Source organism: Nelumbo lutea, chromosome 5, assembly GCF_056320005.1.
Source record: "Nelumbo lutea isolate HS-2025 chromosome 5, American lotus-T2T, whole genome shotgun sequence".
NCBI lineage: Eukaryota > Viridiplantae > Streptophyta > Magnoliopsida > Proteales > Nelumbonaceae > Nelumbo > Nelumbo lutea.
This window is the reverse complement of record NC_142688.1, coordinates 30,507,192-30,523,054: the sequence shown is the minus strand read 5'-3', so window position 1 is coordinate 30,523,054 and position 15,863 is coordinate 30,507,192. Positions and strand designations below refer to the sequence as shown.

Here is a 15,863-nt window from a genome sequence, read left to right as displayed (position 1 = left end):
AGGCCAAAGCCCCCTACAATTAGACATATGGTCCATCTACATTATCATTCCAAAGATTTAAACAAAATGGACATGTGTCAAGTTCTGATTTGTGGTAGTTAAGGAACATAGCCCACTAGACATGTGCCAATTTTTTATTAGTGGTACTTTAAGAAAAGAGTCCACTAACATGAAGAGTGGAGCCCACCACCATGCTAAAGTTGTGAGAAGTGGGAATCTCCCACTTTCAATAATTTCCTAACAAAAAGGAAACAGTGATTAATTATTGTTAACTTCTAAACTAATTAATTAATTCTAATTATCGATTACTAATAATAATTACTATTAATTACTTTTAATTAATTAATTCCAACTATTAATTACTAATAATAATTACTCGCTGATAATAATTAATTACTGAAAACTTCTTATAATAATTACTACTATTACTTAATTGCTGATAATAATTAATTAGGGATAAAATTGCTCATTATTAATTCAGAAAAACAATTTCTTATAATAATTACTACTAATACTTAATTACTGATAATTTATTACTAACAATTATGCTCATTATTAATTCGAAATGGTAATTAATAAATATTAAAGTATTATTATTATTACTACTACTACCATTATTATTATTATTTTTTAATTTTTGTATTAAGTAATTACTTTGTTATAATTATGATTTTTAGTTAATTCATAAAATAATATTTGTTTTTGTAATTCTTTAAGTTTAATAGTATTGAATAATTAAAAGTTTTATAACTTAACTTTCACTAAATGAAGTATTTATTGGAAAATAATAATAGTATTAATTTTAATTACTTGACATTAAATTATTAATCATTATTATATTTATTGATAATGATTATAATGATTATTATTAAATCATTATAATAAATTATAATAAATATTATTATAATCATTATTAAATTATATAATCATTATTTAATTAATAATGATTAATATCATTATTAATGATTTATCATTATTATCTTAACAATAATCAATAAACAATTATTATTATTATATAATCATTTTAATTGCAATAATGATTATTGTTACTAATTATATTTTCTTGACTGCTTTGTTTGAATATATATATATGTATGTATATACTATAATTATTTTTCTACTTTTTAGATTCTTTTAAATTGATTTATTTTAATAATAGTAATTATTAATGATAGTTAACAATAATTATTAACTATCATTAGTTAATAATAATCATTATATAATGATAAATATTAACAATAGTAATTATTTATTGTTATTTATATTTATTATTGATAGTAATGATAGTAACAATGTTATTATTATCATACTATTGTTATTATTGTTACTAATAATAATAATCAGATTAACTATCATTACTATCATTAATAATTATTTATTGTTATTAATCATTGCTATCATTAATATTTATTATTATTAATCGTTATTGTCATTATTATACTAATTACTATCATTAATTGATTAATTACAGTAACGATTAATTGTTTCCAATATCATTATTATTGTTAATAATCATTAATAATGATTAATGTGAGGAGTCAAGTGGATAGGTACGGATTAAGGTGAGGGGTTTTACGATGGATCAAACGGGGGAGTTTTATAATGAAATTTGGTGGATAGGCATGGATTAAGGTGAGGAGTCAAGTGGATAGTTTTAATCTAGGTTTTTTAAATCAGGGTAATTGGAATGGAATTTTGGCGCTTTTAAGGTTGGTCGTTGTAGACTTGCAATGGAGTTTTGGGGATAGGGGCCAAAGGAGGACCCAGGGGAAGCATTGCCGGATGGCCCCCTTATGGTCCATTAATCCCCACACATAATACATTTTTCCATGTAAGTTTCCTCCCTCCCCCCACTTCCTATCCACTAGTTGACCCCCTATGGGTATCCATAAATTTTGCCCCCCCTAATAAAAAATTCATGGCTCCACCCCTGCTTGGAGACCTAAAGACATTCCGGTATTTAAATCAAACAAACTATTATGAAGTAGCAAATATAAATGATACTATGGAGTATCTAGAGACCAGAAATGCTATGAATATTGTGGGCATACGTTAGGTAGAACAAGTACGATGTAGGAAAAGAAATAAAAAATAGAAATTATGTGATATTTTTGAATTATTTATCAGTTTATCATATATTAAACAAAAATAAATATGATAAATAAGAAGTATTTTTATTGACAATAAAAATGAAATACAAAATTTAAATCCATGAACACACCATTCTTTGATTATTTATATTTTTAAATAGGTTTTGAAAAAATATTATCATTATTATTTGAGATTGCCACATAAAACACACATGCGTATTTACTAGTTAAGTTAAGAATAGAAATTTGTTATCGATGATGATGGATTAAGGATGCAGCCGCATTATCACACCGAAATGAAAATAATCTCCTCATAAGCACATCCTACCATGCATTGGGAACATCTCCCATACTTATAAGTTATTATTCATGAGAGATATTCCCAATACAAGGTGGATGTGCTTGTGAGGCGCCCTTGTGTGAGGAGTAGGTCCCGTTCTGGCACTACCACACTGGCCCATGACCACGACATGATAAACGGAGGTGGAGGTGGGTCACTCTCTTCCCATGTGTTTGATATTGACACGTAATGTTACATAAAAAACTCTCAAATGTGGTGGATAGATGGTATTAATATATGATGTTTGGAGCACTGTTTATAGGTAGCTCAGTCTGGACGTTCATGATTAAAGATCCGTTTGGTTTGTGGTCAATATTAAAATTCAAATGGAAAAACTTTTTAATAGTCTTCTTCCAGCCTAGGGGGTCGGGTTTGTGTCTAATACTTCAAGCCTGGCCCAGGCCTAGCTCGGCCTACATATATCTAAACACACATTTTATATATAATATATATTTATACATATTATATTATATTATATTATATATATAAATATAATTTATATTATATTATACAGTGTATAAAATAAGTTCACATGCATATTATATGTCATTTAATATAAAATATTATATATGTGTAATGTTTTATATATTAAAGACATAGGCCCGACTCAATTGAGGCCATGTAGACCTGGGCCTGGTCTTATATTCCAGGCCTAAAACCCCGGACTGGGCTGGACTCTGGCCTAGGTTATAACCCTTATCATAAATGCAAAGTCCGACCCAGGGATCACCTCTTTTCTTATTCATTCAATTTGACGGGAATCAAAAACAAAATTAGAATGGCTGGAATAGGAATTGTCATTTCTTAAAATGAGAAAATGCCATTCAATTCTACCCAACTAAATGGACCATTGGATTCCAATTACAAACCCCTATTCTTGCGAACCAAACGAACCCTAAAACTATTCTGGATACATACTTTATGAGATTTGCTACAATGTGACTACAACTTGACGCCCTCTCTTTTAATCATGACGACGGCTCGGTGCTCCAGCTTTGATTAAAATATTTTGAATCTCAACCACCATCACCATGATGTAATACTTGATACTTATTAAGGGGAGTAAGAAGGCACTCTATCAAACGCTTCCGAGAAAGTTCAAGAAGATTCCAATTTACCCGTTCAATTGTTTTTTAAATTTTTTGGGTGCTGACCAAGAAGTCGGTGGATCGTCAGCTATTGGCCCATGAGTCCATGACCTGGTCGTAGCCTCGTAGACCTTTACTCACCGCTGAATCTGAATCTTTTTCTTCAATGACACGAATCAAACTTGATTTAGTGATCTACTTCTAGTTCTAGGTGGGAAACGCGTTGGCTGACTAGTCAGCGTGGTCAATGATCAGTATTAATGGACGGTGATCACGACCCACCTACTCTATCCATCAAATCTATATAAATGCATAATGTACGTGTATAGGGTTATTTATCAAAATACCCCACAATTTCATGAATTTACTAAAACACTCTAATTATAATCCTTTAATTTGCATTAAAATTAAAAATATTATTTTTACCCCTAATAAAACACAAATAATCACTTTATTTGGATCTTTAATTCTTTTTGATTAGTTTCGTTTTCTCTATGGAATGTTAAGCGTATTTTTAAAATAAAAAATTATGGATTCAACCCTCTAACATTTTTAATTTAATTTAGGTGATCATGTTATTATTTTCAAATGGAAATATAAACACTTAAACTGTATTCGATTTAAAGGAAAAAATACGGAAAGGAAAGAAAATGTAGGGAAACTTTTACTCCCTATTTTTTCCTTGTAACCAAACATAATCTTAATAGTAAAGTTGGATCAAATGAATTTATTGCATATTATATGAGTTGTCTTAATAAAATAAAAATTATAGAATAAGTTCAAGTAAATCTGAGAAATTATAGGAATTTTTCTAATAAATAACCATTATTATTATTTATTGCTTTATTTTACCATTTCAATTCAACGGTGTAAGCAATAAGATCTATTGATCTCATCAATCTTCTTGTGGTGACTCTATCATGTATCATCATTCATCAACCTTCCTCGGATCCCAAACAGCCTAGATTTTCCACTAGAATCCGCAGTAATTAGATTAAAAAAAAAAAAAAAATCTAAAACCATTAAAAAACTTGGAAAAGGGGGAAAAGAAGAGAAGGTATAATTAATTGTATGAAACCATAAAATAAAAGTTGATCTTATCCAAAACAGTAACCGCCCCACATGCAGGGATGAACGATGACTACGAATCCAACCACATTCCGACCCATCATCACAACCCACAACCCGATTGCTGGTATAAAATGCCCAGACGTGGAAGATTATTCGGTAAGCGACCACACCAACGATTGTAAATTGTTTTGGGTTTCGAGGGTTCGACGAAGAAGCGAAGGAAAGGGAAAAATGGCGGATATCGCGATTCTGGTTGCAGAGGAGTACGAGAGGAGGATGAGGAGAGCCAAAGCGGAGGAGGTCCATTTGGTTTCTTATGTCTCGGTCCTGGCACGCAGGATGGATCAGGATGGCTTCTCTTGGGTTAGGAAAGCTGCAGAAGACAAGTTTCATCTGGTGAAGAGGGTTCTGGAGCCCAAAAGCGATTTGGGACTTGCTGCAATTGATGGTCTCATCTCAGCTTGATTGATGACTTTGGGAATTGGGAGTCCTTCTTAGTTCATTGCCACGGTTATACAATTGATCGGATGTTTTTATTTGGTCCTTTGTAAGTTCTATTTTTCTGTAGTTTTTGTACATAAAACATATAGTTTCTTAAGGCCTATAATATAGATGATAAATCCAATCCAAATTGTTACACGCTTTTCCCTTCAGATTTCAGAATTCATGGGGTTCAGATTTTTGGACTCTGGGTTTGGCCAGCGGCAATTCAGAGGCCCCTGGCCCCGTTTATGGGCCCAAAACATTAGCCGAAGTGGGAATTGGCTTACATATGGCATATGCATAGATATTTGGGTTGTGATGTCTAACGATGGGACCCGCGTCAAGGAATCTACATAATTGACTGTCATTAACTTATATGCCAAAAATTTCCCTTATTGCTGACTTGGGTTTTCGGTGTTACAAAGGAACTTTGCAACCAGGTTTGGAATGGATGGCTAAAGTTGAGTGGTTCTGGGGCAAATTCATGTGCTCCGCGACCCTAATCAATATCCTCTTTCTTTTCACTTTACTCGTTCCTCAATCCAGTTAAATGGTTCGGCACGTACATTGAAAACCACTAATTATGCCGATTAGAATAAAAGGCGGAGTTTGGCAAGTGTCCTTGAAAGATGGAAAACTACTCTTTTATTTTATTTTTTTCCCGGAAGCTTCGAATGAAGTTTTTAAATTACTCTTTTAAATATGTTTTTAAAAATCTGTTAAATCGAGTCCTTTATCAAATGGTTTTTGTCTTTAAAAACAAAACCCTAAAAATTGAATATATCTTTTTTTTTTTTTTTTTTTTTTTTATCTTTAAAGATAAAATCCTAAAAGCTCAATGTTTGCCAAACAGTATCTTATTTATTACACATTTGAACGGATTAGAACTGAATGGTTTAGAATAGGGATGTCAGTTTTCCCAGCCCCTCTAGTACCCAACCTCTCCCATCGGATCGGGGATGGATATTGTTTAACGGGGCAGGGACGGAGATCCTGATTAATAGGATACTCAAGCAAGGATGGGAATGATGTCTCCACATACAAATAGTATTTATATTTTAAAAAAATTTAGGGATTTCAGGTCCCTATAGCGAGCCCAGATCACCTACCAATAAAATATGTTCCAACACCTTACCAACATCTGACACTCACATCTCATACATAGTGGGTCCCATTCTTATGATAAACTCCAGTTTTATAACGAGATGTATAATGTTAGATCAAGTTGGTAGGGCGTTGGAATTTGTTTGGTTGACAAATGATCCCAACTTGAACCTGTCTTTATTGGGGATTGGGGATAAAGAATAATTTTTATTCCTGGTGAAGATCTATGTCAGGGCGTTCAGTTTGCAAGAATAGGGGTATAGAACCGGAATCGGAATGGGCTATTTCCAATTCCAACTGTTTGATTGCGTGGAATTGGAATTTTATTCCCATTCCTGTTGGAATGGCCATTCCCTCTCATTGCCCCTCCCTTGGGAGTGAAATCCCATTCCTACTGATTTTAATTTCCATTCTGATTCCTGTCTGAACCAAAGAGACCGAGAATGGACCATTCTGATTCTAATTCCAATTCCGATTACAAATCAAACGAACCTTTATTTTAAAATTGGGATTGACGATGGAAAATATGATCCCCGTCTTGAACCTGCCCTGTTGCCATCCCTAACTAGAACTTGAGGTATTAGAATTAATAAAAAATGATTTAAGCACATTTAAATAAAGTAACTAGAACTTGAGGTATTAGAATTAATAAGAAATGATTTAAGCACATTTAAATAAAGTGGATTGGCAAAAACCCTGTATAGTTGGGACAGGGGTTTCATGCAGTTGACCTAGTTGGGGATAACACATGGATGATAATGATGATGATGACGAATTGACGATGAGGATCCAACACAGTTGTGTTTAGATTACCAGGACTGTGACAATGGAATTTCAATTTCAATGGACAGGCACAGTTCTCTGATGCACGTCGATCAGGTAAGCAAAAGAAACCTGAACCTGTATCAGTATCATGGCTCATCCAGGGAGCTGGCCCATTCGATTCCTCCTAACTAAACCTGAGTGGGGAACTGGAGCAAGGCTACTATTCATCTTCATTTCCGCATCTCAATTGAACAATATTATGGTTTTGTGCCCCAACCATCTGCAATCAATTTAGAACAGAGGCCTGTCTGTATACCATTTCACAGTTGTTGGCTATTACAAATTACAAATTTTCTGTGTTTCTCTTCATCCCAGTAGGTTTGCATTAAAACAACGAAATGTAAAAAAGATCACATAGCTACGAGGAATTCGCATTAACATTAGAAGATAGCTCAGACCTCAGAGAGTTTCAGGGAAGAAAAATGTTTAGAACAACAAGGTTTAACATATAGATTGAGTCCTGCCTACTATTTCATGGTTCAAGGAGTGGCATGAGCATATGAGTGCACATACAGATCTTTTGCGTCACAAATCAACTGACTAAAAGTTAAAAAAAAAACAGAAAAGTTTCACACCAAGAGTCCACGATCAGTAAGAGAATAAATTTCCATGTAATAAATTCAAAATATCATATAATTTACATCAGATATCTCCCCCCCAGAAAGGAGACAGTCCTACTCCTACCATAGAAAATTTGTGGGGATTCTTCACTCGAATCAACTCAGAAAGAAGGTTAAGGCTTCCAAATGAAGTCAGTGGGTTTTAATGATGCCTTGGAATCAAGAAATACATTTGCAAGGTGAGGACCATAAATTTGGGTTGAAATTTATGAATTTCAATATCGTACTTGTGGGTTGAGAGTCTAAGGTTGAACTTTCCTAAATAAATCCACTGTGAGAGATAAGTGAAGTTGTCTCACATGAAGTTCTTCTGGACTAGCACCTTCAGTTCCTCTAATCTTTCAATAATTTTTGGGTTCATCAAGTCCCTAGCTTCCCGAATAAGAGTGCCTTCTCTGCTGAAATGGTAGGCATCCATAACAGTACTAATCCATGTATACAGCTTCTCTGGCGTCCTATGAAAGTACAGAAGCTCAACACATCACAAGACAAACATAGCCAGAACCAGAAGGAAAAAATGACAGTATCAGACAAGAGGGGTAAAAAGTAATTAAAAAAAGCAGAAAATTTAAGAAAAGAGAAAAAAGAAAAGAAAGGAAAACTGCAGGAAAACCTAAAATGATATCCTCTTAGTCGAAACAAATGCTTTATCACTAGCAGAACTATGATTCAAATTACGCACATGCAAGGAAGCTGGAGCACCATCAAGTATCCACATTGTATGGCAAAAACAAATGACACAATTGGATGATCCTTCATGGAAACCTATGATTCCAGCAACAGGGGGACCTCAAATCCCTGCATATGTACGTATATATTGCCATTGGCTAATGTCTGACAATCTAAAAGAAGTGGACTTTGCTTTTCTTTTTCTGTTTTTTTTTTTTTTTTAATTCTAATTAAAGATAACTAGGGCAGCAGAGCTATTGTTTCTTGAAACATACGTGTATAGGCAGTCTACATCCTTTCCTTCAAGTTCATCTCCAGGGGTAAATGCATCTTTTAAAGCACATAGCTGCTCTTCTGGATCCTTAATTTTGAGAAGATACTTGAGTATCCTAATCTCTTTTGGCATGAGCCTTTGAAGGTTGCCTCTTGCAGTCATGTACAAGTGGTACAATATATCTTTCACCTGAAATGGAACAAAAATTATAAATCGTAGTAGAACTTGTACAGATATTCAAATGAAAAAAAAAAAAACAATTCTGATGATCAGTTTGAATTCTCATTTCTTTTTCTTCCTTCTTATATTTGGGAGTATCTGATATGTATTGTATTAAATATAGAAAAACGTATTGTACATGAAAAGGATGAAGAAAAAGGGCCATTACCCAATGTTGGTCCTGACCATGAGAGGCTCGTAAAGGAAATACATGATAGAAAAGAATCCAGGAGTGCACACCAACTGGGCCCTCCTGGCTGGCATGTACAACAGGGAGCTATGAATCTAAAATTTGACAATTGTGCAACTGGGAACATAACTCCTTCACAAATAGGTGGTTAATTTAGAATAACATGGTGAAATCATCATGGCTATGACTTTGCTAAGGAGATTTGTACTAATGTTCTTAATTGGATTGAAGTTTGGGTATGTGGTCTTTCAGGCAACCACTAAGGGAAAAAATTTGAACTTAGCAAGGGAGTTAAGTGTGCAGTTTAAATGGGCAAGAAGACCAGCGAATGGAATGGTTGATGCTTTAGCTAAGCAAGGAGTAAATAGGGAAGCTTTGTTTTGGGCATGCTTGTAGGATTGTTTATGTTGTTGGGTTCTCTAGCCATCCTTTGAGAGGTGACAGATATACTTTTTTAATCTTATCAATGAAAGTTACTGTTTCCTTAAAAAATAAAATAAGTAAAAGATGAGAACAAGGATTTCAGTGGCTTTTAAGTTTTCCTTTTTTCATGGGAGTTGGGGGGTTTGAGGTGGTTAACGATAAATGCAAGAAGGCTATTGGAGCTTGAGACTCCTGGCTTCCAAAATGGACATATGATTCAGGGGAGGGGTGACAAGGCCTATCTTATGTTGAGCAATTTATTGGGGATGGTTTATGCTAGTCTCTCTTATGGGGGATGGGGATGTTAGGATTCTTCAGGTCTCCCTATCCCCACCCATCATCTATTGTCAGGGAATATTTTCTCTCTTAATGTGTTCACTTCTCATGCAAGGACCCATGAAATTGTGCATCACACACATTGACCATCAATAAGGTTTTCATCTAATGATCAAAGAAGAATCTTGTGTAAGTATTCATAAAAAAAAAAAAAGAAGAATCTTGTGTAAGTATGGGAACCTAGAGAAAGATATGGCTCCAGTCTTGCTAACACATGGACCTGCTCAAAAGGTTTGGGACCCTATATGTATCAGGCTATCAGCACCATCCAGGCGGTCATACTTATAATGAATTGATCAATCAGTCGATAATAGCCAACAATTAACATGAATTTTAACCTCTTGACATAATCTTTTATCTGGTCCAAAGAAATGGAACAAATTGGCAGCTCAGATCAAGCAATTCCGAGAATTTTGGTCTAGGAGATCTTGTAGTTGAGAAACATCAGCTAAAGACTGATCCCTTTGTGATGATTGTTTCATCTGGTATCCCCTTGCAAGGGTGTGAATCAGCTATAAACATGTATAATCAGGTAGGTATATAACTACATACATGCCCATTTCTATTTAGAGCTCCCCTTTTTTGGTGTCCAAGAGACTTTAGCATAATTTAGGCAATACAAATTCTGTTTGATGCGAAGATGGGCACTCATAGGAGAGAGGAAGACATGGTACTTCACCCTTTGGCCTGTCTTAATTTTTTCCTCAATTTCCACTTTATTGATAAATTTGTAGGTTACTTATAAGGAAAAAAAGAAAGAAGATTCAGGGTTAAGGCAATACAGGATGAATGAGAAAGAATAGTGGAGAACAAATCCAGATATAAGAATAGAGGAGAGAATTGAACCAATTATCAAGAGTATAAACAATATCGGGTATACTATTGAATACTTGAAGTGAGAATTAAAAAAAGGGTTAGGATATAAAGAGGTTGCAAACAACGAGTTTGGCTTGAGCTAAGATTGTCAACCTATTCAAGATATATTCATAATTGGATCATTGATAATAGAAATTTAAATAAGAAAGAAAACCATTAAATGGTACATATTAACTTAATGAAAGCATAGTATCATGTATAGTTGTGATCTCCCCAGTCAAACCAATTCAAAGTTCAAATCAGCCAAGCCAACCTTATATGAAGGTTGGAATGTTTCAGCCAGGTCGCATTGGTCCTTGACAAGACCTATTTATTATTTGTGAAGCACAATCCATTGTTTTGGGCATCTTTGTAACACAGTGTTGATTGTGGGAATGATATCATGATCGTCAAATCAAAATTGTATTATCTTTTCTCATTCAATTAATATAATCAAAGTTTTACTAATGAAAAAAAAAAAATAACAACTTACCAAGAACTAAGAGAAAGACAAGTTATATGTATACTGCAACTTGTGAACACTATACCAGTTATTACCTTAGGCAAGAAAGTATAAAAATGTTAAGGAAGAAAATTGATTCCTTCTGAAGCTAATTATCATTGTACCTCATCTTTCATCATGTTTGATTCCTTGGCTGCTGACCAAGCTTTGGTGATCATCAGCACCAATGCAGAATCAAGTTGATTCTTCTCAGCCAAATTGTCTATCTTTCTGCAAGCAGCATCTAGAGAAGGTGAATTGATTATATCATGGAACTTCAGCTCAGCAGCATTCAATGCTTCAATACTTTCAGATGCAGTATCATAAGCCTGTACTGCAGCTATGCATGTATTCCCGAGCTTGGCCAAAGCTTTTCAAACAAAAACAAAACGATATATGTTCAGCTTTGCAATTCTTCCCACAACATGATAGGTATAGAATTTTATAACAGATGTAACATCATCAAGAAGTCACAATGTTATTTGATAAAAATCAAATATGATTCACAAAATTTACTCAAATGGAAAACATAATTAAACACAAACATTCTGTCCAAATTTGATATCCACCCAAAGTAGATAATCAGGTGCTAAAAAATGAGCTACATATTCAAATGACCTAAAAGGCTCACCATTTTGCTCTGTTGGATTATCATAATAGGATTCTGCTACTGTGTGAAGATGGACAAAGAATTCCTTGGTAAAATCTTTACGCTGCCTGGCAACAACTGCACTAATCTCAGATGGTGCTCCCCTGATTATTTCAAGAAGCTCATCATGTCTTTGCACATCTTCATCAATCTGAAAAAGAGAAACTCTATATGGATTTCATGAAATGGTTTATGTACTAATTTCCTTTTGGAAACTACTAAAGTAGAACCATATGATCAATCAGATACTCTTTGATATTCAGGGAATACTTGCACAGAAAACAGTTTCTGAGAAATAACAGCTCAAAAGCATCCCAAAAAGGAACATATTGCCCCAGAAGATTCATCAAATGGTGAATGATAACGCACTCCAAAAATAAATCCCCCAAAAAAACAAAAAAGCTTGTTGATACTTGTAGATTATCATCAATTAAACCAAGCATGCCAAATGCAGAAAGCATTAGCTTACATGGAATAAATAATCCATGGCCAATGAGTGTTGAAACCTACCTCCTTCAGCTTCCTTCCAAGTCGAAGTAGCTTGTGTTTCATCATAGGATCACTCTCATTATCTGCTCGCTCCTGGCAGTGACCAAAGAAATGTGGGCGGATATTGCTCCATTCCCTGCTGAAAGCTAGCAACCTTCTCCAATCAGCTGTTGTAGGTTTGTCAACCATGAAAACCCCAATTAACTTGTCACAAACTCTGATCATTTTAGCATTGTCTAACTCTGTCTTGTCTTGCCCATCAGCAAGTTCACTATTTTCTTCTGTGCTTTCCTCATGAATATCCATATTGTTGGATGATTGGGAGAATGATGGTTCCTCCCTAGCACAATCATTTGGTACTGCTGCTGTATCACCAGCAATGGCTTTGAGAGAAAATTGTTGTGGCCGAATTGGTTGAAGGGATAAATGAAATCCTGAAAAGCACCAGTTGAATCAGTGAAACTATTGTGGATGCTTTAGTTGGAAAGGAATACAGCCGCAGACAACAGCAGTAATGGGCGTTAGATTCAGTGTTCCTATCTTATCTTATCTAGATTCAGTGTTCCTATCTTATCTCTTAGCTAGATTCAGGGTTCCTATCTTATCTCTTAGCTAGATTCAGTGTTCCTATTAATTAGGCAGTAGCATTATTATTTCCTAAGTCTTTTAGAAAGTTTCTTAATGTTTCTTTTAGAAAGTTTCCTAATGTTTTTAGAAAGTCTCTTAATGTTTTTTAGAAAGTTCTTTTTTAGAAAGTTTCCTTAAGAAGGACTCTTGTAATTCCTATTTAAGGAGAGGATGTTATTCAATAAATCCATCAAGAATTTCAGTCAAGAAAGAGCAGAGGAGAGTTGGTGATCTTTTTAACAAATCACCATTAAGGCACTAAATATAGGTTCCTCGAGAAAAGGGAGAAACAAGGGAAAACAAGAGGTTTTCCCCGGTAACCAACTTGTGACGAGATCCTATTCATGGGCCCTTAACAATTTGGTATCAGAGCAGGGCGTCATGGGTGACTTTCGAGCAATTGAAGACTAGGGTTCATGATCTGGAGCACAAACTTGTGGAAAACAGCAAGGAGGTGTGCGAGATCAAGGACGACGTCCGAGAATTAAGGCGCTTGATGGAGTAATATTTTTCTAGCAAGGAAAAGAGTTCAGAAGGGGCTGCAACCACAGATGGCCGCCGACTAGACATGGCAGAATTGTCTAGCGAGCAGCCGGTCGTTGCCCAGGGAACCGCGATCGTTCCCAAATATAGCAGGCTGGAATTTCCTTCCTATAATGGAATTGGAGATCCTTTGGGATGGCTGTACAGATGTGAGCAGTTCTTCCGCAACCAACGGACAGAGGACAGGGTCAAGGTAGGCTTAGCCGCATTCCACATGAGAGAGGAGGCGCAACTCTGGTTTTATATATTGGAGCAGGAGGAGCCTGGGCTCAGTTGGACCCAATTCAAATCCTACTGCCTTCTCAGATTCGGGCCCCCATTAACAAGCAATCCATTAGGCGAACTAATCAACTTCAAACAAACTGGAACTGTGGCTGAGTATCAGCGTCAGTTTCAGACCCTCCTTACAAGAGCATCTTCGGTACGACTATACCAGCAGGTTGACATGTTCACCGCAAGGTTAGTGGAAACTTTGAGGGTGGATGTGGAGATGCAAAATCCCCCCAATCTGGTTATTGCTATGAATTTGGTTCGCGCTTTTGAACGCAAATTGCAACTCAATCGTGGAAGTATCAGTATAGGGCGGCCTCAAACAACATGGGCAGCCCCGAAACCACTCGAAATGGCTCCATCTTCAGCAGCTAGCGAAGAACAGAAACCACAGACGAGCAAGAGGAAGATGAGGATGAACCCTCTTCATTGGAACCCGATCCAAGAGGGCAAAATCATTCCACATATCCTGGATTCCTTTGATTGTGTTTCAAGACACCTATCATGAATTTGAGCTTGAGGACAAGCTCTTAGTCCAGGAGGGGAGTAATATTGTGGATGCTTTAGTTGGAAAGGAATACAGCCGCAGACAGTAGCAGTAATGGGCGTTAGATTCAGTGTTCCTATCTTATCTCTTAGCTAGATTCAGTGTTCCTATTAATTAGGCAGTAGCATTATTATTTCCTAGGTCTTTTAGAAAGTTTCCTAATGGTTTTTAGAAAGTTCTTTTTTAGAAAGTTTTCTTAAGAAGGACTCTTGTAATTCCTATTTAAGGAGCATATGTTATTCAATAAATCCATCCAGAATTTCAGTCAAGAAAGAGCAGAGGAGAGTAGGTGATCTCTTTAACAAATCACCATTAATGCACTAAAGATAGGTTCCTTGAGAAAAGGGAGAAGCAAGGGAAAACAAGAGGTTTTCCCCGGTAACCGACCTGTGACGAGATCCTATTCGCGGGCCCTTAACAGAAACACAGACAAGAGGTTATGATTTATCACAAGTACAAATCATTAATATAGCATGGTTGCATCAAACAAGTCCATACAACACTGAATACCTGAAAACCTAAAAGTGTGAGATAATGTTTGTGAGATTTCTAAAATTAGCAGACAAATCTTAAAGGAACATTTTTTCATTCAAGAAACAAGAAGCATTTACACTTAAGGTAGAACCCTTGAATGACAGAAATATGAAAACACTCACATGACTTGAAAATCGAATATAAAATATTTGACCAACCTATCAATTATAAGCTACTACTACTCGTTCACATAAAACTTTTCTCATATGTATTCGTCCGAAATGAAAGGAGACAATGTAATTAGCCTATCCTTTATATTATTGCCAAATTCTGTGGATAAATTGAATATGTAGAACTGAAATTATCCAACAAACTCCTTTTTTCCTACAAAATCCGCTCTTTTAATCATATAACCAAAACTGTGGTTAGCATTCTTCTCTTAATCTCCCCTTTTATTTTCAGTCGTCAAAAGCACAGTTACATACAATTACATGTCTAGTTAGGCAAAAGACTGTTGTTTTTGTGTATTCAATCAGACACCTTCCTACTTTCTTTCTAAAAAAACGAGTGGATATGTAAAAGTTAATCTTACAAAAACTTCAACAGCAAATGTAGAAAATATAAAAAAAGAAGCAGAAACTGAGAACTAAATGATTTTTTCTAAAGCTTAACCTAGAAAAGCCCTAAATACTCGATCAAATCAAAACCTCAAAAGTGGTAGAGCTCCTGACCTTTGTTTCTGTAGGAGAATGGAGAAGCTAGACTTGAATTTCTCTTGAAGTTCAAAGAAACAGAGAAGTCTCGTGAACAGATAGAACCTCTAACTGGATACCAACGGTTTGGGAGTAGACGTGATGTTTGAATAGTCGCAGAAGCAATCTCCATGGACGAAGACTCGTACAAGAAATATATCTGGTATTAGAAATTTCGACCTGGACGGAACTTCAGGAATACTAGTTAGGATTTAGGAACTAGGATTTTGATGATGATTCAAAGAGGGCTCCCTCACACGAGGCAGGGCTTTCGGGGAATAAATAGTAAATATATTAGCAACAATATTACAGCAAATCATGATTTTCCTCCACTTGACACGTGGCAAAAGCAAAATGAAAATCTTCCTTATCAATCCAAGGTGGGGTATGTTGTTCAGTAAATTCCAATCTGACGACAAAAAT

At 35.3% G+C, this 15,863-nt stretch overlaps 1 protein-coding gene across 2 annotated transcripts; it reads right to left on the bottom strand.

Moving 5' to 3' along the window:
- Positions 1-7,593: 7,593 nt before the first annotated feature.
- LOC148851399 (uncharacterized protein At4g37920) lies at positions 7,594-15,720 on the bottom strand. Of its 2 annotated transcripts, XR_016099562.1 has the most exons (7): positions 15,420-15,701; positions 12,249-12,661; positions 11,721-11,889; positions 11,215-11,459; positions 8,566-8,753; positions 8,304-8,419; positions 7,594-8,076 (listed from the first exon to the last, which is right to left on the bottom strand). XR_016099562.1 is itself a non-coding variant. In XM_088946426.1 (6 exons), exons 1-6 carry the CDS (start codon positions 15,571-15,573, stop codon positions 7,917-7,919), a joined length of 1,329 nt encoding a protein of 442 aa, XP_088802552.1. In that variant the 5' UTR covers positions 15,574-15,720; the 3' UTR covers positions 7,594-7,916. The 2 variants fall into 2 exon arrangements, 1 of the variants encoding a protein (XP_088802552.1); XM_088946426.1 differs by lacking the exon at positions 8,304-8,419 and having other exon boundaries at positions 15,420-15,720.
- Between the last annotated feature and the right edge of the window lie 143 nt (positions 15,721-15,863).